The sequence below is a fragment of the Haliotis rufescens genome, unplaced genomic scaffold (assembly GCF_023055435.1).
Source record: "Haliotis rufescens isolate VD_foot unplaced genomic scaffold, xgHalRufe1.0.p SCAF_2, whole genome shotgun sequence".
In the NCBI taxonomy this organism is placed as follows: Eukaryota; Metazoa; Mollusca; class Gastropoda; order Lepetellida; family Haliotidae; genus Haliotis; species Haliotis rufescens.
The window spans coordinates 36,430,628-36,455,853 of NW_025963890.1; the positions used below are offsets into that span (position 1 = coordinate 36,430,628).

At 40.5% G+C, this 25,226-nt stretch overlaps 1 protein-coding gene across 3 annotated transcripts in view; it reads right to left on the minus strand.

The window, feature by feature from the left end:
* LOC124121182 overlaps positions 1 to 25,226 on the minus strand; it is a 194,124-nt gene that overhangs the window by 158,543 nt on the left and 10,355 nt on the right. For all 3 annotated transcript variants that reach the window (XM_046484164.2, XM_046484163.2, XM_046484165.2), the window contains exons 2-3: positions 10,008 to 10,091; positions 4,272 to 4,335 (exon numbers count right to left, since the gene is read on the minus strand). In XM_046484164.2, coding sequence (XP_046340120.2) covers positions 4,272 to 4,335; positions 10,008 to 10,091 — 148 coding nt within the window. The remainder of the gene's footprint in view (positions 1 to 4,271; positions 4,336 to 10,007; positions 10,092 to 25,226) is intronic.

A 25,226-nucleotide genomic window follows, 5' to 3' on the forward strand; every position in this document is an offset into this window, starting at 1 on the left:
TCACACATAACATCAGAAATACCTTTCAGCATTGCTGCCCACAGTAATGTGTTTGTCACACAAACTCAGCGCTTTATGGGAGAACATAAAGAAATACGGGTCAATGGAGTCGCTGTAACAAACTGGTCACTGCTTGACCCGACACTGACCACCATGGCCAGTCAGATCACTCTGTCCACACACACTGGAGAAAGGGCAAACTGGTAATAATATACTTGCAAGTATAAAGAATAATGTTTGTCTTCCCTGGTTCTCATAAATGAACTGTGGGATCTGTTAAATGACCATACACAAAGCGATAATCTGATATATATAGATGACATCTACAGAATATGAGCTTAAATACAGTAGGTTTTATACCCTATGATACTACAGTACATGTAAGAGTCTATCATAAGCATTAACACACCATTGAGTTCTCATCCACTGTCAGTTAGACTCAGGCAGCGAGGAGTTTATATAAAACCTGGATTGAGACATCTATTGGGATAAAGTATTTTACGTGGGTGGCTTACAAAACACACTGTATTGTGACATTTATCAGTAGTCAGGCAACAGATTACAGATTTTGGCTAACCATTTAGCTTTGGTCAGTCAAAGCAGATATAAATAAATTTGTGTTGGTCAATATTTTGTATTAACTTGGCATGAGGTTGTTTGGGTCAGTTGGTTTGGTGGTACAAACTAACTGCTAATACTACTACCGGGTAAGTATTATGTAAAGTATGCAACATATATGTACAACTACTTCTTAGGAGGCTTTGTTCTGTTTATAAGGTGGCCACAGGCAACATACAATGCATTTTATGAAGTCTTTTAATAATTAATTTTATAGCTGTTTTAATTTTAAATGATTTTTGTCATCATATCTCTTTAATTGTTAAAACACTAAAATGAAGCTGTTTGGGAAACAAAAATAAATTTAAACTACCAGTATTACCATTTTATTTCTGATTTTTTATTTTGGTTTCATTCAGTTGACACTTAATTCATTCCCCCACCCCCACACCTCCCCCCACCAATATAACCCCAAATATATACTTTAGGTATGTTCCTGAAATCAATGGAATTGAACCATTTATCATTATCATCTATGTTGACACTTCTTACACTCTGAGTGTTGGTGTTAACTCTTTTCTATACCTGCAGAAGAGACAATGCTCTTACATGCTCATAATAACACTGACAATATGATATCTGATGACCATGTCACATCATTATGCTAAGCCTTGTAGAATCAGCACTTTGGTAAATACAGTAAAGAAAAGAGTAAACCACTAAATCAAACTGCAGTGATATGTGGGTATGGCATCATGAAGGGTAGCATATATGGAGGACTGAATGAGCAACTTGATGTTCCACCCTCACGTAACGTGTATCTTGACGTGTATTGGCAACATGATCATGATACAGTGAAACACTGCTAATGTGGAGGATGTTTCCAGTAAAATCGTCCATATTAAATAAAAAAAATCCACAAAATGACATTAGCACTAAGACAACCAGAACTCCAATAACATTGACTAAGAATAGTTGTAACAGTCATTTTGTGGAACAAGCATATCATAAACAAATCATGAAGTTATGTCCCTTTGATTGTTTATAAGCATTCCCAACTGTTAATAAATTGTTCAGATGACAGCCCTTAGAGACTAACTGGATCTGGTCTAACCTGATTTCACCGCATGTGAGATTCAGAAATGTTAAAACATGTAAAAACCACATTAAAATTTGGCATTGCAGCAAATTCCAAACATACCAAAAAGGAATGAATGCCTATAGGAATGGATAACATACGTCATACAACTCCACAAATTTAAACAGACATTTACAAAATGACAAGAGATGTCAAAGTTTTTATGTATAGAATCCCACAACGCCCAGGTTATGCTTGAGATTGCAAAGCCCGAGGGAAGAAAGATGAGGGAAATAAGACTGAGGGCAAAGAGTGAGGTCTTGCCCCATAGAATCTCTTTTCAAGGGCTTACAATCCTAAGGAGGAGTGTTGTATCTAGTTTAAATACCGACAAAGATTAGAAAATATGGCAAATATTGATCAATGTCAAATATTGGCTGGTTTGTCCCCCATGTACAGAAGTAGGTCCAACGGGCACCTAGTAAATGTTGGACTTCTAACATGTTTCTTGCAACACAAATGAGTGCGCAGGTAATTCTTTCAAAAATAAAGAAAACAATCAGTATTTTTTATGAAATCATTCATATATCATTGTTCATTTCAGTTTCTGATCAATTTACAAGAACAAAAAGAGACATATTTATTACATGTTATTACAATAATTATTTCTAATATTTCAGAAGCATGACTTCAAAACCTTTTCCCTCTGTACGTACGGCCTTGGTGGCTGAATTGTTAGTGAGCTCAGTATCAATGATGGATCTGACCTACAGTATTAGGGTTCGAATCTTAGGATTGGCAACTATTACAAACAAAAATTAGTTCAAGCATATTTGTTAAGACTTACCAGAGAAAAAACAAGGTATTATAAAGTTTGTAAAGACATACTTTAGTGGAGATACTGATATATAATGTCAAATCTCAGAGGTGGTACAGATATATAATATTGTATCTCAATGGAGGTACAGATATATAATATCGTATCTCACTGGAGGTACAGATATATAATATATCTCAGTGGAGGTACACATATATAATATCATATCTCAGTGGAGGTACAGATATATAATATCAAATCTCAGAGGTGGTACAGATATATAATATCCTATCTCAGTGGAGGTACAGATATACATATCAAATCTCAGAGGTGGTACAGGTATATAATATCATATCTCAGTGGAGGTACAGATATATAATATCGTATCTCAGTGGAGGTACAGATATATAATATTGTATCTCAGTGTAGGAACAGATATATAATATCATATCTCAGTGGAGGTACAGATATATAATATCCTATCTCAGTCGAGGTACAGATATATAATATCGTATCTCAGTGAAGGAACAGATATATAATATATCTCAGTGGAGGTACACATATATATTATCATATCTCAGTGGAGGTACAGATATATAATATCATTGCTCTGTGGAGGAACAGATATATAATATCATTGCTCAGTGGAGGTACACATATATAATATCATATCTCAGTGGAGGTACACATATATAATATCATATCTCAGTGGAGGTACAGATATATTATATCATATCTCAGTGGAGGTACAGATATATAATATCGTATCTCTGTGGAGGAACAGATATATAACATCATATCTCAGTGGAGGTACAGATATATAATATCATATCTCAGTGGAGGAACAGATATATAATATCATATCTCAGTGGAGGTACAGATTATTAAAAGATATAAAAAAAAACCCATCAGAGATGACAAGGACTTGATTCTGTCATTGAGCATAGTTGAACCAGGCAATAAAGATCAACAGATGTCATCATACAATATCACAAGCCTCCAAAAACAATAGATGACGTCACCAGAGGGTTTCTAAGAGCTTGTAATAAATCCCAGCTTGCTTGGTGGAGCATATGTGTTCAAAGCAATGGGAGTGCAATATGACTGACCATTATTCAAATCTCATGTAAGACTTTACACTTGTCAGTGGAACACATTCTCCATATCCATTCATTTCAAGGTAAATGTTTTTAAGCTTTTGTCATTTGTTTTCACTAATTCAATATGATCAACATTTTCTTGCGATATGATTGGCTCGATTGTTTGCCTCGCACAGGTGAGACAAGCTTCCTTATTATCAACTTGCTACAGAAGCCACACAAATTTGCTTCTCAACAAAAAATTCAAAAGATCAACAAAGTGAGATTATTGAATTAAGCCAGGTGTGAGAGCACACAGATTGTGCTTCTAGTTGAGAGTGTGATAATCCGGTGAAGGCTGCCGCCACGGGGGCACATGCCAGCTATGGTCACTTGTGATTCAGACATAATCACATGGAGCTGCTACTGTTTGAGAACACTGCGCAATGAATGATCAATAGACGACACACATTTCCTGGTCAACTGAGCCCGCTGTACTAACATCAAAGAGAAGGGGATGTCAAGTACACCACTGAAACTTTCCTACCAACCTGCTCCAATTTCAGACCAACCTGGCACAGCTTCTAATCAACATGCTACAACATCATGGACTAGCGAGGCCTTAGAGTGTCAACTGTATCTACGCTCAGAAACAAATGCATGAACACCTATAGGAAGAAATAACCTCCACTGGTCATGTTAGAATGGAGACTAGAGAAATTATTGAATCATAACTTACCATATTTGACTCAGCACTTGTAATGGTAATCCTGATTTTAGAAACACATCCCTGGCTCTCTCAGCTGCAATATCAAAGATACATTTTATATAACTGGTTCTATTCTCATAGTTAATTTGAGGCAAAATTCAGATGAAATGCTCTTACTGGTATGAATTGATAGTGGTTTAGTGGTAGACGTCCGCCAGGAGAGATGAAGGTCTGGGTTTCGATCCCCGGACGCGTCTTACCAAAAGACATTAAAAGATGGTACTTGTTGTTACCCTATCTGGCACTCGGCATTAACATGATTAAGGGGCTAAAACAAAGACTGGTCAGCTCGGAGTCAGTATACTGTGTCTGAGTGGGGTAGTCATGTTAAACTGCGGCATGGTATCTCAGTGGGCTAGCACTATATAATTCGGCATCAGTCCGGACTAGTTCATAGCAGGCACAAAAACACACACGTGCATGCACATCGCTACATAAGTGCAATAATCTTGGATGCATCTATCATGTCTATTAACCCCATTTCTCCTCACCATAGAGAATTTCATTTTTTAAAGATAAATTTTAACAAGTTTCTAGACCACAATTACTAGTGATAGATGACAAAAAAAGTCAGGTATTTGGAAACATAAGTATTTGTTTTTGTTTTTGCCAACATAAAAAGCTGAAAATCAGACAAAATAATGCAAATGCTATAAATGTATAACTTGAAACATGCTTTTTAGATTTTGAAATCCATGGAGGCAAGTCTGGAGACATTTTGACGTAATTACACAGTTAAATTATGTCAGCAGTGCTTGAAAGGAAAACTTGGTGTTGTGTTTACAATTTGTCAGGAAAAGAAGCCAGTACTTAGAAGATGTTTAAATGGGAAAAAGGTAAATTTACTGTACACAATACAAGTCAGGTTGAACAATTATTCAACTAGCAGTTCTTCTATTTTCTATTTATATTGACATAAATAATTATAATTCATTCCACAAAAAAACATGCAGATCCAGCAGACCCTGAGTAAACAATGTAATATATAACCATGAAGTGAATTGTATCTGAATGAAACTATTGCTGATAGCTTATCTCAGTCCAAGAGATCATATTATTGATTATTAATTATCCGCATATCCATGATGGCAATATGTCGTGCTGACATTGACAGCAATGTACAAGTACAGGATGGAGGAAACAGCTGTTACAGCATACCTCGTCACTCACTCGACCCCGACAGTCAGTGTCAATCATTATATAATGTACACACAGCTACTTAGTGATACTAAGGCTACAACACATTCTGGGAAGGTCAACATGGTAGTGTTGAGGTACAGTTTCTTAGACTGAAGACCTCGGTGCTCAGACTGGGCCCACTACCTGATGTTCTGGGAAGGTCTACATGGTAGTGTTGAGGTAAAGTTTCTTAGACTGAAGACCTCGGTGCTCAGTCAGGGCCCACTACCTGATGTTCTGGGAAGGTCTACATGGTAGTGTTGAGGTAGTTTCTTAGAATGAAGACCTCGGTGCTCAGTCAGGGCCCACTACCTGATGTTCTGGGAAGGTCTACATGGTAGTGTTGAGGTACAGTTTCTTAGAATGAAGACCTCGGTGCTCAGTCAGGGCCCACTACCTGATGTTCTGGGAAGGTCTACATGGTAGTGTTGAGGTAGTTTCTTAGACTGAAGACCTCGGTGCTCAGTCAGGGCCCACTACCTGATGTTCTGGGAAGGTCTACATGGTAGTGTTGAGGTACAGTTTCTTAGACTGAAGACCTCGGTGCTCAGTCAGGGCCCACTACCTGATGTTCTGGGAAGGTCAACATGGTAGTGTTGAGGTAGTTTCTTAGACTGAAGACCTCGGTGCTCAGACTGGGCCCACTACCTGATGTTCTGGGAAGGTCTACATGGTAGTGTTGGGGTAGTTTCTTAGACTGAAGACCTCGGTGCTCAGTCAGGGCCCACTACCTGATGTTCTGGGAAGGTCTACATGGTAGTGTTGAGGTAAAGTTTCTTAGACTGAAGACCTCGGTGCTCAGACTGGGCCCACTACCTGATGTTCTGGGAAGGTCTACATGGTAGTGTTGAGGTAAAGTTTCTTAGACTGAAGACCTCGGTGCTCAGACTGGGCCCACTACCTGATGTTCTGGGAAGGTCAACATGGTAGTGTTGAGGTAAAGTTTCTTAGACTGAAGACCTCGGTGCTCAGACTGGGCCCACTACCTGATGTTCTGGGAAGGTCTACATGGTAGTGCTGAGGTACAGTTTCTTAGACTGAAGACCTCGGTGCTCAGTCAGGGCCCACTACCTGATGTTCTGGGAAGGTCAACATGGTAGTGTTGAGGTACAGTTTCTTAGACTGAAGACCTCTGTGCTCAGTCAGGGCCCACTACCTGATGTTCTGGGAAGGTCTACATGGTAGTGTTAAGGTAGTTTCTTAGACTGAAGACCTCTGTGCTCAGTCAGGGCCCACTACCTGATGTTCTGGGAAGGTCTACATGGTAGTGTTGAGGTACAGTTTCTTAGACTGAAGACCTCGGTGCTCAGTCAGGGCCCACTACCTGATGTTCTGGGAAGGTCTACATGGTAGTGTTGAGGTAAAGTTTCTTAGACTGAAGACCTCGGTGCTCAGTCAGGGCCCACTACCTGATGTTCTGGGAAGGTCTACATGGTAGTGTTGAGGTAAAGTTTCTTAGACTGAAGACCTCGGTGCTCAGTCAGGGCCCACTACCTGATGTTCTGGGAAGGTCTACATGGTAGTGTTGAGGTAAAGTTTCTTAGACTGAAGACCTCGGTGCTCAGACTGGGCCCACTACCTGATGTTCTGGGAAGGTCAACATGGTAGTGTTGAGGTAAAGTTTCTTAGACTGAAGACCTCGGTGCTCAGACTGGGCCCACTACCTGATGTTCTGGGAAGGTCAACATGGTAGTGTTGAGGTACAGTTTCTTAGACTGAAGACCTCGGTGCTCAGACTGGGCCCACTACCTGATGTTCTGGGAAGGTCAACATGGTAGTGTTGAGGTACAGTTTCTTAGAATGAAGACCTCGGTGCTCAGACTGGGGTCCACAACCAAATGATTTTGGAGTGTTGAGGCACATAGTACTCAGACAACCATCCTTGAAGACAGAGGTGACCAGACAGGCCCACTTGTATCTAAACAGCACTGCTTGCCACCTCTATGAACCCCTATGAATAGTTATATCAGAGCATGTCAGCTAAAAGTGGGAGGGTGTCAATGGTGTTTACACTTTAATGAAACACTGCCTGATGCTGACAGACCACAACACTGACTGATGCTGACAGACCACAACACTGACTGATGCTGACACACCACAACACTGACTGATGCTGACAGACCACAACACTGCCTGATGCTGACAGACCACAACACTGCCTGATGCTGACAGACCACAACACTGACTGATGCTGACAGACCACAACACTGCCTGATGCTGACACACCACAACACTGACTGATGCTGACACACCACAACACTGCCTGATGCTGACAGACCACAACACTGCCTGATGCTGACAGACCACAACACTGCTTGATGCTGACAGACCACAACACTGCTTGATGCTGACACACCACAACACTGCCTGATACTGACAGACCACAACACTGCCTGATGCTGACAGACCACAACACTGCCTGATGCTGACAGACCACAACACTGCTTGATGCTGACAGACCACAACACTGCTTGATGCTGACACACCACAACACTGCCTGATACTGACAGACCACAACACTGCCTGATGCTGACAGACCACAACACTGCCTGATGCTGACAGACCACAACACTGCCTGATGCTGACACACCACAACACTGCCTGATGCTGACACACCACAACACTGACTGATGCTGACAGACCACAACATGGCCTGATGCTGACAGACCACAACACTGCCTGATGCTGACAGACCACAACACTGCTTGATGCTGACAGACCACAACACTGCCTGATGCTGACAGACCACAACACTGCCTGATGCTGACACACCACAACACTGCCTGATACTGACAGACCACAACACTGCCTGATGCTGACAGACCACAACACTGCCTGATGCTGACAGACCACAACACTGCTTGATGCTGACAGACCACAACACTGCCTGATGCTGACACACCACAACACTGCCTGATACTGACAGACCACAACACTGCCTGATGCTGACAGACCACAACACTGCCTGATACTGACAGACCACAACACTGCCTGATGCTGACAGACCACAACACTGCCTGATGCTGACAGACCACAACACTGCCTGATGCTGACACACCACAACACTGCCTGATGCTGACACACCACAACACTGCCTGATGCTGACAGACCACAACATGGCCTGATGCTGAGTGACCACAACACTGCCTGATGCTGACAGACCACAACACTGCCTGATGCTGACAGACCACAACCCTGCCTGATGCTGACAGACCACAACACTGCCTGATGCTGAAAGATCACAACACTGCCTGATGCTGAGTGACCACAACACTGCCTGATGCTGACAGATCACAACACTGCCTGATGCTGACAGACCACAACACTGCCTGATGCTGAGAGACCACAACACTGCCTGATGCTGACACACCACAACACTGACTGATGCTGACAGACTACAACACTGACTGATGCTGACACACCACAACACTGCCTGATGCTGAGTGACCACAACACTGCTTGATGCTGAGTGACCACAACACTGCCTGATGCTGACAGACCACAACACTGCCTGATGCTGACACACCACAACACTGCCTGATGCTGACAGACCACAACACTGCCTGATGCTGACAGACCACAACACTGCCTGATGCTGACAGATCACAACACTGCCTGATGCTGACACACCACAACACTGACTGATGCTGACACACCACAACACTGCCTGATGCTGACAGACCACAACACTGCCTGATGCTGACACACCACAACACTGCCTGATGCTGACACACCACAACACTGACTGATGCTGACAGACCACAACACTGACTGATGCTGACACACCACAACACTGCCTGATGCTGACACACCACAACACTGCCTGATGCTGACAGACCACAACACTGCCTGATGCTGACACACCACAACACTGCCTGATGCTGACAGACCACAACACTGCCTGATGCTGACAGACCACAACACTGACTGATGCTGTTTAGTATCAGAGTCTGTCTGTCATAGTATGGACTATTATCAGCTGAGCACAGACCGAACAGAGGGGTTTAGACTGTAAAAGCTGTCTATTGGCAGGCTGAGAGATTATTCACATCAGAATGATACACCTGGGTAGATGTGTTGTACAGTGGCCTACATTTGGGGACAGTGGTATGTGGGTGATGGTTTGGGTGGTGGTGTGGGTGTTGGTGTGGGTGGGTGAATGGGGGTGGGGGAGAATATCAAAAACCAACAAGCTCAGGCACATGGCTAATTGAGTGAGTGAGTGAGTTGGGTTTAATGTCACTTTGAACAGTATTTCAATCATATCTTGGCATGTCAGCTTAATGTGGGAGGAAAGCTTAAAGTGATGCAGGGCTTAAAGTTTACAACTTTTGGTGAAACCAACAAGCACATGTATGGTGCTGACAAACATAGAAACATTATCGGGGAGACATGGGATTCAAACCCATGATCACTGGTTTCTGACCAACCCAAGGAAAGCAACTCTGCCTTAGACGACTGGTCCACCTGTGCCTAATGGACAATGTTAACATGTCATGTGCGTGAAGTGTAAGAGCAGGAACATACCTGTCAGGTACCCATCCAGGGGTCCCTGGCTGTAGAACAGTGTTTCATGTTGGATGCGTTCTTCTGGTGTGATCTTCGACCACTCTGCAACAGGGAAAAACAGGGTAAAAAGTGCAAACCGAGCAATCAGTGATGTTCATGTTTTGAACTATCAGGATACATTTCAGAGCTTCAGATTTACAAACTTTCTCATGGGTGAATATTGGTGAAAACAACAGATCAGTGAACTCATCATATAGATGAGTAATAATGGTGCCAGAGGACGACATATTTTGTCAGGGGTCACTGACCCAGACCCCTTTCAATCTGAATCTCTGATAACTTATTAAATGTTGGTTATTCCGAATCCACGTTACCTGATGGACATAACATGCCACAGACCGAGAGATTGAAGAACCCAATTTCAAGTATTCTGGTATCTCTATACTCTGCCTCAATCAGTTATCAATCATAGTGTTTTCTGTTCAAACGTACTGCCACACATACATTGAATAGTCAAGGAACTGCAACATGAAATTCTGTGTCATACATTTGCTAATATCATTCTTCCAACAGACTATGGTTTAAAAGAAAACACCTTCCCATAAATAATTGCCTCTGCCATAATGCGCCTGATAAATCTGGCTGAGCAGTTTCAATCAGAGGTTGTTATCATGTTTCACCAATAGGGTATTTCTGCAATCATATATACCAAGATATATGTTACAGACAATGTGTAAAATGATTGAATTATCACTTAGACAATTTACGAAACGACAATATATTTAGGTTGTTTTACAATTCATCTACCATTTATTATATCATAACAAATTCCAACATTTCGTGCTATATTTTATCACCCAGTGACTGAAAATGATAGGATATATAAAAAAATATAAAGTCAATAATTATTTAATTTTTTGGCTTCTAGTTCTAGCATAATTAGTCTAATGTGATGTTTTTAAGCCCTTTAAACTTCTTGAAAGTTTAGTCAATCCAACAGAAAAACGATTTTAAATTGACTAAAATATTTCGTCATTTTACACACTAACACATTAACTGAGTTTACACATTGGCTGTAACATATACCATCTTTGTTATTCTGAGATCTAATGATCCTCTTGGATCAAAAGTTCCCCTCAAGAGGGTCTTTGAAGTTTATGTCACCACAGTCACAAAGAGATTCATTCATGTTTATCAGAGTTTCTCCTGAACAAGCTGACAATTGCCACACAATACAAGCTGTGATGGGTATCGAATAATGCAATGCACAAACCACAAGAAAATCTATGTGCTCTCTTATTTTTATCAATCTTTGCTAATTCCTACAATTCTTTATTTAGTACCTCAGCTAATATTTTCAGCCCCCTTTGATTGAAATATAGTCCATCTAGAAGCCTCACAATCAAGGATCAAAGAAATCTCTATAGTGAAACGTATGACGTCTATAGCAATATTGACAAGCACCTGCTTCAGTAAGACATGACACTGCCCTGTTTAAAGATGATGTACTTGAAATACCCAACACAATAACAATTGTAGGTTGCTTTCGACAAACATCAAGTACTATATACATCCATTGTGCTCAGTCAAGTTTGTTTTCAAGATGGTTGTTCGTGCTCTGGTGATTTTAACAAAAGAAATGAATGTGAGAGATTTTTAAAAAGGGTGCTATGAATGAATGCCTTGCATACTAGGGACATTCTACAAAGCTGCCCTGTGGGGGTGCCTTTACAAGCATGATGGGTAGGATGTGGAGTGATATCTGGGTTATATGTATATATACACCACACACACAATAACACAGGTTATGGGTCAAGCAAGGGAAAATAATTCATTTTTTTACATTCAAGGAAGTCTATTCACATTTGATTAAATACATATATGTCAAATATCATTTTGTCCTCGTATATCGAAATTACTAAATTAGCTTAACTGTTAATATTTATTGATGATGTTTACTTAAAAATGAGGATTTCTGAGGATAAAAGGAACTCATTCAAACAATGTTATTCTATACATTCTTGAGTACACACGCAGTGTAGAAAAGATTCCCAGAATTCTTGACATCAATGTCTTGCATAATCAAGTTGACAAAATTGAAGCGCTTACAATGTATTCACCAGTGTATTCATGTACCCCAGGTAAGTATAGGCTCATAATATCAACCACCAGGTGTTCCTGAATCAGACTGGATCTACAGTCATTATACTGGTGGTATGTTACTGACTAGAGCATGAAATAAAATCCCCTCACTCACTTTGTGAAAAAACACACACTTAAATGACATTTTCAACTCATTTGAAATTCTTACATTACCATGACTACCAGTAAACCAATATGTCCCCTTTACATCAGTAACATCATTAATTGTGTTTGTTTGAAGTTTAACATCATACTCAGAAATACTCCAGATATTTTCCCTTTACATCAATAACATCATTAATTGTGTTAGTTTGTAGTTTAACATCATACTCAGAAATACTCCAGATATTTTCCCTTTACCATGTTTACATCAATAACATCATTAATTGTGTTAGTTTGTAGTTTAACATCATACTCAGAAATACTCCAGATATTTTCCCTTTACCATGTTTACATCAATAACATCATTAATTGTGTTAGTTTGTAGTTTAACATCATACTTAGAAATACTCCAGATATTTTCCCTTTACATCAATAACATCATTAATTGTGTTTGTTTGAAGTTTAACATCATACTCAGAAATACTCCAGATATTTTCCCTTTACATCAATAACATCATTAATTGTGTTTGTTTGAAGTTTAACATCATACTCAGAAATACTCCAGATATTTTCCCTTTACATCAATAACATCATTAATTGTGTTAGTTTGTAGTTTAACATCATACTCAGAAAAACTCCAGATATTTTCCCTTTACATCAATAACATCATTAATTGTGTTTGTTTGAAGTTTAACATCATACTCAGAAATACTCCAGATATTTTCCCTTTACATCAACATCATTAATTGTGTTACTTTGTAGTTTAACATCACACTCAAAAATACTCCAGATATATGATGTCAGCCTGTAAATGATCTAGTCTGAACCAGAAAGACCTGTGAACCAGAATCAACCAAGTCACCAAGCCTGACAAACCCAATCAATTTAGTCCCCTTGTTCAACATAACATACCGGTAGGTTGCTGGGGACCTATTCTAACCCTGATGTGAACACCCACTGCAATTCCTTGTCATCAAAGTGGGCCATGGTCAGAAAAGGGTATTGATGTTGGGGTTGTGCAGGTGCAGGTGCTGCCCAGTTCCTCAGCCTCTGAGTGCCCACTCAGTTCCCCTGTCTACAACTATAGGTAAACATGGATGTTCCATTATGGTAGGCTACCTCAGAAGTCTACTGAGGAGTGCATCTGTCTGTCTGGAGAATGCATGGTCGGTGCTTCGATCCTCAGCCCCACCATACCAGAAAGACATTAAAAGACGGAACTCGGCATGAAGAGGATAAAACAAGGACTGGACGTCTCTGAGTCAGTATACTGTGTCTGACAGGGGTATCCATGTTAACATGCAGCATGTATCTCAGTGGGCTGGTGTATAATTCTGGTGTAAATCTGGACAAGTACAAGCAGCCACACACACACTCACACATAGGTGAATGCACATTGTTACATAAGTGCAATAATCTTGAACATGTTGAATGCCATGCTAAACCCCTTTTCATTTCACCTCACCTAACCTAAACTCACCGCACCTCATCAGCTATGCGAAATGAGTTTCATTCCATACTTCCCCTGTTCTGGGGTTCTCTGTTCTGAAAAAGTAAACTCAGTCATTGTAAAATAATGAACAGTATCTTTTCTTTCTGAGAGGCCAATGTTTCAGTTGGGCATCATCACATATATCACATGGATTAACAGGAAGTACCTAATGTTTCAGTACAGCATCATCACATATATCACATGGATTAAAAAGAAGGACCTCTGTGGTCAGAAGAATGTTTCAGTGAGGGATCATCACATATATCAAAAGGAATAACAGGAAGTACCTAATGTTTCAGTACAGCATCATCACATATATCACATGGATTAAAAAGAAGGACCTCTGTGGTCAGAAGAATGTTTCAGTGGGACATCATCACATATATCAAAAGGAATAACAGGAAGTACCTAATGTTTCAGTACAGCATCATCACATATATCACATGGATTAAAAAGAAGGACCTCTGTGGTCAGAAGAATGTTTCAGTGAGGGATCATCACATATATCAAAAGGAATAACAGGAAGTACCTAATGTTTCAGTACAGCATCATCACATATATCACATGGATTAAAAAGAAGGACCTCTGTGGTCAGAAGAATGTTTCAGTGAGGGATCATCACATATATCAAAAGGAATAACAGGAAGTACCTAATGTTTCAGTACAGCATCATCACATATATCACATGGATTAAAAAGAAGGACCTCTGTGGTCAGAAGAATATTTCAGTGGGACATCATCACATATATCAAAAGGAATAACAGGAAGTACCTAATGTTTCAGTACAGCATCATCACATATATCACATGGATTAAAAAGAAGGACCTCTGTGGTCAGAAGAATGTTTCAGTGAGGGATCATCACATATATCAAAAGGAATAACAGGAAGTACCTAATGTTTCAGTACAGCATCATCACATATATCACATGGATTAAAAAGAAGGACCTCTGTGGTCAGAAGAATATTTCAGTGGGACATCATCACATATATCAAAAGGAATAACAGGAAGTACCTAATGTTTCAGTACAGCATCATCACATATATCACATGGATTAAAAAGAAGGACCTCTGTGGTCAGAAGAATGTTTCAGTGAGGGATCATCACATATATCACTTGGATTGGGAGGAAGTACCTCTGTGCTCAGAATAATGTTTCAGTGAGGGATCATCACAGATATCACATGAAATGGAAGAAGGACCTCTGTGGCCAGAAGAATGTTTCAGTTGGACATCATCACATATATCACAAGGAATAAAAAGAAGGACCTCTGTGGTCAGAATAATGTTTCAGTGGGGCATCATCACATATATGACATGGACTAGAAGGAAGTACCTCTGTGGTCGGAATAATGTTTCAGTAGGGCATCATCACATATATCACATGGATTGGAAGGAAGGACCTCTGTGGTCAGAAGAATGTTTCAGTGAGGGATTGTCACAGATATCACATGAAATGGGAGGAAGGACCTCCGAGGTCAGAAAAAATGTTTCAGTAGGACATCATCACATAGATGACATGGATTGGAAGGAGGGACCTCTGTGGTCAGAAGAATGTTTCAGTAGGACATCATCACATATATCACATGGATTGGAAGGAAGGACCTCTGTGGTCAGAATAATGTTTCAGTGGGGCATCATCACATATATGACATGGACTGGAAGGAAGTACCTCTGTGGTGAGAATAATGTTTCAGTAGGGCATCATCACATATATCACATGGATTGGAAGGAAGGACCTCTGTGGTCAGAAGAATGTTTCAGTGAGGGATTGTCACAGATATCACATGAAATGGGAGGAAGGACCTCTGAGGTCAGAAAAAATGTTTCAGTAGGACATCATCACATAGATGACATGGATTGGAAGGAGGGACCTCTGTGGTCAGAAGAATGTTTCAGTAGGACATCATCACATATATCACATGGATTGGAAGGAAGGACCTCTGTGGTTAGAATAATGTTTCAGTGGGGCATCATCACATATATGACATGGACTGGAAGGAAGGACTTCACTGGTGAGAATAATATTTCAAGGGGATACTTTAAAAATGTCACAAGGTTGTACGTCACATGATATAAAGCATAGCTGGCAATGAAATCTCAGCTGACAGTTTAGCATGGGAAGCTATTTCTGGGTCTGTGCGTGGAATGTTGCTGGGTTTCTGTACTAATAAAACAGACAATAAATACAGCCCTTACCATGCTTACCCATGAATGAATTACCTTCTTTATATTTTATGCCACCATTATTCAGCTATCAATCTGTCAAATGAGATTTGCTACAGTGTTGTTATATTACATTGATTTTGTATTCCTGACATTTTTTTCAGGAAAGAAAGATGTCAATTTTGATTGTGTTTATTTCTACCTACAAATTCTTTCATTGCACAATTGTTTAACAATTGTTTAAACAAGCTGACCTTCATGATATAGTATTCATGACATCATTGCTGCGACGAGAGAAGTGAATACATGAACAACTACCAGTTGTTTGTATGAACAACTACCAGTTGCTTGTATGGTTCATTAACTATCAAAGGTTATAAGGAAAAGATAGAATGTGGTTCTTATGTTCTCACTGCTGTATCAGCCATACACAAAACAGAGTCTTGAACAAATCTAGATGGCATCATCCGCTTCAGCTTCATTGGTCAGGTTGCCGAGAGTAGCCCATGTTTACAGCTAATGATATCCATGGCGTAACCTCACTTTGTTCAGTCAGTTATGTTAAAGAGAGTGAGAAGTTGAATCATCAACAACAGATTTCAAATGCTTGTTTGAAAAACTAGAGAGATGAAAGATCTCCTTGCTTTAGCACATTGACTTTCTATCCTTCATGTATTTGAAAGGCTAGACAACCTCAGGGTGTTCCATGCTGATCTGAAGCAAATTCTTTTTGCTTTGTGGAATTCAGGTGGAATATTATACAGCTCACTCCTTCCACCTGTATTCTTTAAATCTATGGAAAATGTGCCTATAAAGGCCTAAATACGTGAGAAACCCACAACCAACTCCATACAGCTTCTGTCCTAACACAGTACATGCCTGAATAAATCGCCTTGTCAACAGTGATGAATCCCTGATCCAGGCTAATAATCCATAGTCAATATGCCATATCCTATAGCTGTGTAAAAGGTGTGTAGATCAGATCCGTTAAGAAGTTAGTTTGAGTTTGCTGTAATCTAAATTTATCTAAGAGTGTTATGTGACTCTCAGGAAGATAAAGTCCAAACTATCTGGGGTTTCATTTACCCAAAGGCAGAGTACAAAGAGACTGTGGAAATGTCATTGATGTTGGTAAATTGGGAATGCTTCAAAATGGTGTGGAATGTGAATCCTATTACAAGTTTATTTTTCTAACTGGAGTAAGTCAAAGTGACGTTTTAGCTCATATCATTTTATCACCTTATTGTTTGAAGTTATGTCATTTACTAACAAATATGGCAGAGAAAAATATAGTAAGTAAGAGTAACAATAGATAATCAACATTGGCAATTATTCTAATGATTTCTGGTAAACCAATCCACAGTTATTTCAAAATAGCTTTTTAATCATAATATGAACTGGACATTATTCCTTATAACAATACATAATTGATATGAAAACTCACATGATTCAGCTCTAGTCATTCTAATAGTAACATTGTAGAGATAAGAGAAAGCATCAGGCAGCATATATGGCTAGGTCACCGAGTTTATTCCTGAGCTACATAGAACACTCTAATGTGATTAGTATCAATTTTGAGTATTTGCTTAGTATCTCCATAGTGGGGGCGTATGCAAACAATCGGTCATCATATCTTGTCTTTCACTGACACATGTCATTCAAAACAGCAACATCAGATCAGTTCAACTTTCTTCCTGCTGTGGATATATTAGCTAAGATTTGTGGTATATGTATATCATGATACATACTTGATAAGCTCTAGAGAAAGATTCCAGTGGAAATAGCCAACTTAATGACTTTATGTGACAAATCGAAAACAATGAAAAATCTTTATTCACATCATGTTTGGTGGAAATATTAAGGCCAAAACTATTGAATTTCTTATTTCACATTTTCTTGGTAATATGCCATGGCAAGAGGTAAAATGGAAAAAAATATAAATGTCATTGATAAATAATGTCAAAATTTATCATAATTATCTAAAGCCAGTATGTTAAAAAATAGCCCCAAATATCTTCTTTTTGTTACATTATTATATATCTTACAGTAGGCTCATCTCAAACACAAGTACATAAATGATCCAGCCTGAATTAGATTTTGCTCATAATCACATGTTTAGATGTTAAAATAAATGCCAAGATATTGCTGCAGTTACATCAAAGGTGCCTGGACATTTCTTGATGCTGTCTGAAATGACTGTCAATAAAGTGAGACCTCATTCTTGATCTATATCATTTAGTCATAAGGAGCCCCCACCCACACAGGTACATTTCAGCAATACAGTAGACATTTGACAGCCACTGAAATGTCCGCTCCCTCCGTTGTTATCAACACAACAAGACACCTACATGAATAGAACATATAATAGTTTTTTCACAGTGGAATGTTTGTAGGCCCACATAGACTTAAGAAAAGACTCCTCAAACATTATGAACCAACTGTGGACTGGCTTGGAACAAATTGAAGCGATTATTCTTGTGGGTGATGGTCGAAAATGTTGTGATGTGTGTTTACTTTTCAGTATAATAACCCAGATGGACGATGAAAGCAAAATGAGTCGGTATCTTGTTCATTCAGATAGGCTATATATAACATTATGTATAAGAAATAGGTGTGGTTTTATGCTGCGTGAAAATATGTCAATATGTATGGAGGCAGTCTAAGGTCTCTGATGGAGGCAAGACTGAGACTCTGACACAGATTGTGAGGTAGATTGCCACTGAGTAAATTACTTTAATTACTTTGATAATTACATATCAAGTTAAAGACTTCATCCCCATACCAAACATGGCTTTTTAAAGATCTCTATGAAGAGAATAGGGAAGAGAGGACACCCTTGAGGGACCCCTGTTTTACTTCACTATTCTGCTACCACTGTGTGGCTTTAACTGAGGCTTGACTTTAGTAATGACATTAATGCTCACATTTAATTCCCTGTGATCAAGTGTTGAAGTAAACAACAGTGTCCAGTGTCACTAGCCCCACTTCACCACCACCTGTGCTCATGTTGTGTAACATGAGCCTGGTGGTCTGCTCCTGTCTGGGGTACTCATCTATCAGTTACACCTCACACTGACAGCTACATACACAGCCTGACAGAACTCACTGGTACACAGGAACACTCTCACTCCTGCTCCTGTCTGGGGTACTCATCTATCAGTTACACCTCACACTGACAGCTACATACACAGCCTGACAGAACTCACTGATACACAGGAACACTCTCACTCCTGCTACTGTCTGGGGTACTCATCTATCAGTTACACCTCACACTGACAGCTACATACACAGCCTGACAGAACTCACTGATACACAGGAACACTCTCACTCCTGCTACTGTCTGGGGTACTCATCTATCAGTTACACCTCACACTGACAGCTACATACACAGCCTGACAGAACTCACTGATACACAGGAACACTCTCACTCCTGCTACTGTCTGGGGTACTCATCTATCAGTTACACCTCACACTGACAGCTACATACACAGCCTGACAGAACTCACTGGTACACAGGAACACTCTCACTCCTGCTACTGTCTGGGGTACTCATCTATCAGTTACACCTCACACTGACTGCTACATACACAGCCTGACAGAACTCACTGATACACAGAAACACTCTCACTCCTGCTCCTGTCTGGGGTACTCATCTATCAGTTACACCTCACACTGACTGCTACATACACAGCCTGACAGAACTCACTGATACACAGGAACACTCTCACTCCTGCTCCTGTCTGGGGTACTCATCTATCAGTTACACCTCACACTGACAGCTACATACACAGCCTGACAGAACTCACTGATACACAGGAACCCTCTCACTCCTGCTCCTGTCTGGGGTACTCATCTATCAGTTACACCTCACACTGACAGCTACATACACAGCCTGACAGAACTCACTGATACACAGGAACACTCTCACTCCTGCTACTGTCTGGGGTACTCATCTATCAGTTACACCTCACACTGACAGCTACATACACAGCCTGACAGAACTCACTGATACACAGGAACACTCTCACTCCTGCTACTGTCTGGGGTACTCATCTATCAGTTACACCTCACACTGACAGCTACATACACAGCCTGACAGAACTCACTGATACACAGGAACACTCTCACTCCTGCTACTGTCTGGGGTACTCATCTATCAGTTACACCTCACACTGACTGCTACATACACAGCCTGACAGAACTCACTGGTACACAGGAACACTCTCACTCCTGCTACTGTCTGGGGTACTCATCTATCAGTTACACCTCACACTGACAGCTACATACACAGCCTGACAGAACTCACTGATACACAGAAACACTCTCACTCCTGCTCCTGTCTGGGGTACTCATCTATCAGTTACACCTCACACTGACTGCTACATACACAGCCTGACAGAACTCACTGATACACAGGAACACTCTCACTCCTGCTCCTGTCTTGGGTACTCATCTATCAGTTACACCTCACACTGACAGCTACATACACAGCCTGACAGAACTCACTGATACACAGGAACACTCTCACTCCTGCTCCTGTCTGGGGTACTCATCTATCAGTTACACCTCACACTGACAGCTACATACACAGCCTGACAGAACTCACTGATACACAGGAACACTCTCACTCCTGCTCCTGTCTGGGGTACTCATCTATCAGTTACACCTCACACTGACTGCTACATACACAGCCTGACAGAACTCACTGGTACACAGGAACTCTCTCACTCCTGCTCCTGTCTGGGGTACTCATCTATCAGTTACACCTCACACTGACAGCTACATACACAGCCTGACAGAACTCACTGGTACACAGGAACCCTCTCACCTGATGTTCAACAGGAGTTGGTGGTTGCATGTGTGTTTCACCTGCTCACACCCTGGGGACTCCAGTGTCAGTAGCTTAAGACTGTACAATAGTAAACATTATATGATGTAAGTCTTTACTGTAGGCAGTTACACTTGCAACTATTCATGACAATGTTATTTACTATCAATGCTTGCTATGTGGAGAATGGTAGAAGCATTGCTTCTATGAAACACTCTCTCCTTCATGTCATCAACTTCACTTAATACAACCTATTCTGAATATTGCACTCTTCCTCTTGTTTCTAATGGTCATTCACTGATCCTACCCTAGCCTCCAGCCACTTCTGTCCCAATCACAACCCCTGATCATCTGCCATACCAGTCAACACTGGTCCATAACCTAGCCCCAACCCTTACCCTCCCAACCCTCTTTCTGTCCCCACCCTACATCCCCACAGCCACCACCCCCTCTTCCACTGGCCCTACACCTAGCCCCACCCTACATCCCCACCCTACATCCCCACAGCCACCACCCCCTCTTCCACTGGCCCTACACCTAGCCCCACCCTACATCCCCACCCTACATCCCCACAGCCACCACCCCCTCTTCCACTGGCCCTACACCTAGCCCCACCCTACATCCCCACCCTACATCCCCACAGCCACCACCCCCTCTTCCACTGGCCCTACACCTAGCCCCACCCTACATCCCCACCCTACATCCCCACAGCCACCACCCCCTCTTCCACTGGCCCTACACCTAGCCCCACCCTACATCCCCACCCTACATCCCCACAGCCACCACCCCTTCTTCCACTGGCCCTACACCTAGCCCCACCCTACATCCCCACCCTACATCCCCACAGCCACCACCCCTTCTTCCACTGGCCCTACACCTAGCCCCACCCTACATCCCCACCCTACATCCCCATGGCTCCAACCTCTTCTACTACTGACCCTACATCCAGCCCCACCCTACATCCCCACAGCCCCACCCCCTCTTCCACTCGCCCTACACCTAGCCCCACCCTACATCCCCACCCTACATCCCCATGGCTCCAACCTCTTCTACTACTGACCCTACATCCAGCCCCACCCTACATCCCCACAGCCCCACCCCCTCTTCCACTCGCCCTACACCCAGCCCCACCCTACATCCCCACAGCCACCACTGCCTGTGCCACTGGCCCTACACCTAGCCCCACCCTCCTTGGCTGCCACTGGTCAACACTGACCCCTCGGACATGTGGACACAGCCAGGGTTACAAACAAGGGCCCTGCCAAACATCGGCCTGTCACATCCCTGTGTGTGCAAACCAAGGTAAGAAAACAAAGTAACCTCTTACAATTGTTCCGAGTCTAATCTCAAACACACTAAGGTCCTTTAAAACTGGCCACCTTGTTTGAAACACCAACTGTGTGAATTGTCATTACCAGAGCACACCACAGACACCAGGGATATCAGCCATCAATCAACAGGGGCTGACTCATCATCCAATGTTTAGTCCAATCTGTCTCTGCATCTCTGCCCTGTTCGCATCATAATGGTTGTAATGAAATGGGTAATTCTATCTACATCATCTACCCAACAAAAGAAACATTCGTGAAAAAAAAACAGGTTCTAAATTAACAAAGGGAAACATAAATCATGTTTCACATTGTCCAATACACCAAAATGAAAAAAGCATTTTTATGGCATAAAAAGGCGATTAAATGTTATCAAAAAAGAAACATATTAACAGAAAGACAGTGAATATGGCAGGTCCATTCATATTTCAGTCCATAAAAGAACAATCATACATTTATTACCATATTGACCAACATTTTTCTGATAGAGAAACATAAACAATATATACGATACATGAGTAGTAATAACAATAGCATGATATAGTGTCCTCAGTATATACACCCTACAGATCATTCTTCTCAAAATGATGTATACCATGTTACTGAATACAAGCAAATTCTTTGTGTACACCACAACTAAGGTTTATCTTACTTCAGTTACCATGTGTCATATCTTAGTGTCAGAAACAGAAGACAGAACAGTGTGTCTGTCATGACACCACATGTTTCCAAATTTCATTTCACAAGGCACAGTATAAACAAATGGTCAACAATTCCAATGACTGATCCAATGCCACATAAATACGCAAATGGCTATATGTGCAATAACACAGTGAGTCTTGTAAGTGTATTCTTGTCACATTGGATGAATGGGTAGTGATAAAGACTAAGTTCAGCAGGTACTTCACACAATATAGGCTAATTCAAAATTGAAAAAACCCAAGATATTTCAAGTTTAGAGTGAGGTTTTGAAAAACAATTATTTAAAGTTGATCATGTGAGTTAAAGAGTTAATATTAACATTCTAGCATTGCACTATCATATTCATATGAGTGCAAATGGATCTTTTCTGAAATCTTAACTGTAGAAATAGCATAACACTTATGCTTATCTATTTTGATAATAATTTCAGAGTCTATCAAGGAAAATTGTATCATGTTTGGGTCTTTGAAAGGCATTTAGAAGTGATACAAATAAGGAAGAGAATATATGGATGTCAACTTCTTTATTATGAGGAACACAACGTTTCAGAGTATATGATTACTCCTTCATCAGGTGAAATGAAGGAGTAAGCATATACTCCGAAATGTTGTGTTCCTCATAATAAAGAAGTTGACATCCATACATTCTCTTCCTTATGTATCGTGTTTGTTTTTAAATAACTGAAATAAATTTACTCAAAACAAAGACGAATAAAGTCAAAATTTGTAATGATGGTGAAATATTCACAGCTGACATCTTATTTGCAAAACAATGACAAGCTGGCAAAAATGTATTAAAAATATCTCAGCTCCAGCTTACCTCATATATTCAGAAAACATTAAATATATCTTTACATCTATATGCATAATCCAATCAAATTCGCGTACCAAAATCGACATCCGGTTCATAAACAACATGGATTTCAACGTGCAGATTTCGGTCGACTGCAGGATTTGCAAAACATGTACAGCCAACGCTGCATTGACAGATATTTCCCAAACGTTTTTATGTATTTAATGCAAGTGATATGAGTGGTGGAATCTCATTGGTGAATAGGAGGGGCATAGAAGGGCAATAGCCTGTAATAGCCACTGGAGGTGCTACAATCAGGCCTAGAAATTCCAGCCTAGTCCGGCAAGGGTTGAAACTGGACTTTTACAGTCAGTCAACTCCCTTGCCTCAGGAAGATGTACCAGTCCAGGTTATCAATATCTGTCCAGGTCAGCACAACTCTAGGTTGTCAATATTGGTCTAGGTTGTGAGTATTTCTCTAGGTTGTCAAAATCAGTCAAGGTCAATTTTGCTCTGCGCTGTCAGTTTCAGTCCAGGTTGTCAATATTGCTCTAGGTTCGGGCATAATTCAAAATATCTCTTTCAAATATGACCCAACCTGACAAATGATTTTGGATGGACAGATACACATGTATGTGTGTGTACATTTTTATATACCCTAGAGAATATAGATTATTATTATTTATAGATCATTATTGTAGCTGGTGAAAAAAATTTTTCAGCCAGAGCTATTTTGCAGGGTCTGGTGGGTTACTTAAATCAATGCCTATCTTATTGTGGCTTTGGCAATATCACCATAAGCAATCGACTAACGACCCATCAGGTGAAAATCATCATTAGCCATGGATGAGTCAACAAGCTGTCCATTTCATGAGTTTACACCTCTGAGGGTACAGGAACATATTACACGAGCCTCCAGGCTATAGGTGTCTTAAGCTATTGATCCCCAGGGATTAGGCTTCTATTACTGTTATAGATTAATCAATCCATCAATCACATAGTATGTAAATGAAAATATTTCACATTATTGCTACATCAGACATGTCTGAATAAAGGTATTGAGGAAAAGAAGTCTGAAAGAAGAAGATGGATTGACAGTTATCCACAAGCAATACAGACTTCAGAAGATGAGAGTGAGAGCTGTCTTGGGATTTAGTAGCAACATGGATTGAAATGTGTCCCAAAGAACCTAAGATGGAAAAAATGTTTGCTATGCTTGATTGAAAATACTTGTATGACTTCTCAACATCTTTTTGTTTGTAGTTTGCTAAAACAATTACTTTAAGAGGGTTCCTTTAAGGAAATAAACCTTAAAACAAATTGGACGTCATTTTTTATTTATTTATTTTGCTTCCTGTCTCTCGAACTATTGAGCAGAAAACTATAAAATAAGAAACTAACTTTGGCTTTTTTTCATGAATCCACAGATTTTCTGCTGAATATTTGATAACCCTTCTTCATATGAAAAGGAACTTCAAACGTTTCAACCCATTCCTTCTCACCAACACACAAGATGAAGTAAACTGTCACATTTTGGCAACAATGGCTTTGAGTCAACAAGCATATCTAAAGTCACAGATTTAACTCCAGGGTCATTTCAATAGATATTTGCACTTCTTTATAACTCAAACAGATTTGATTCAAATCAGAACCTCAGATGTTCTTATAACTCATGCTGAGGCAATGA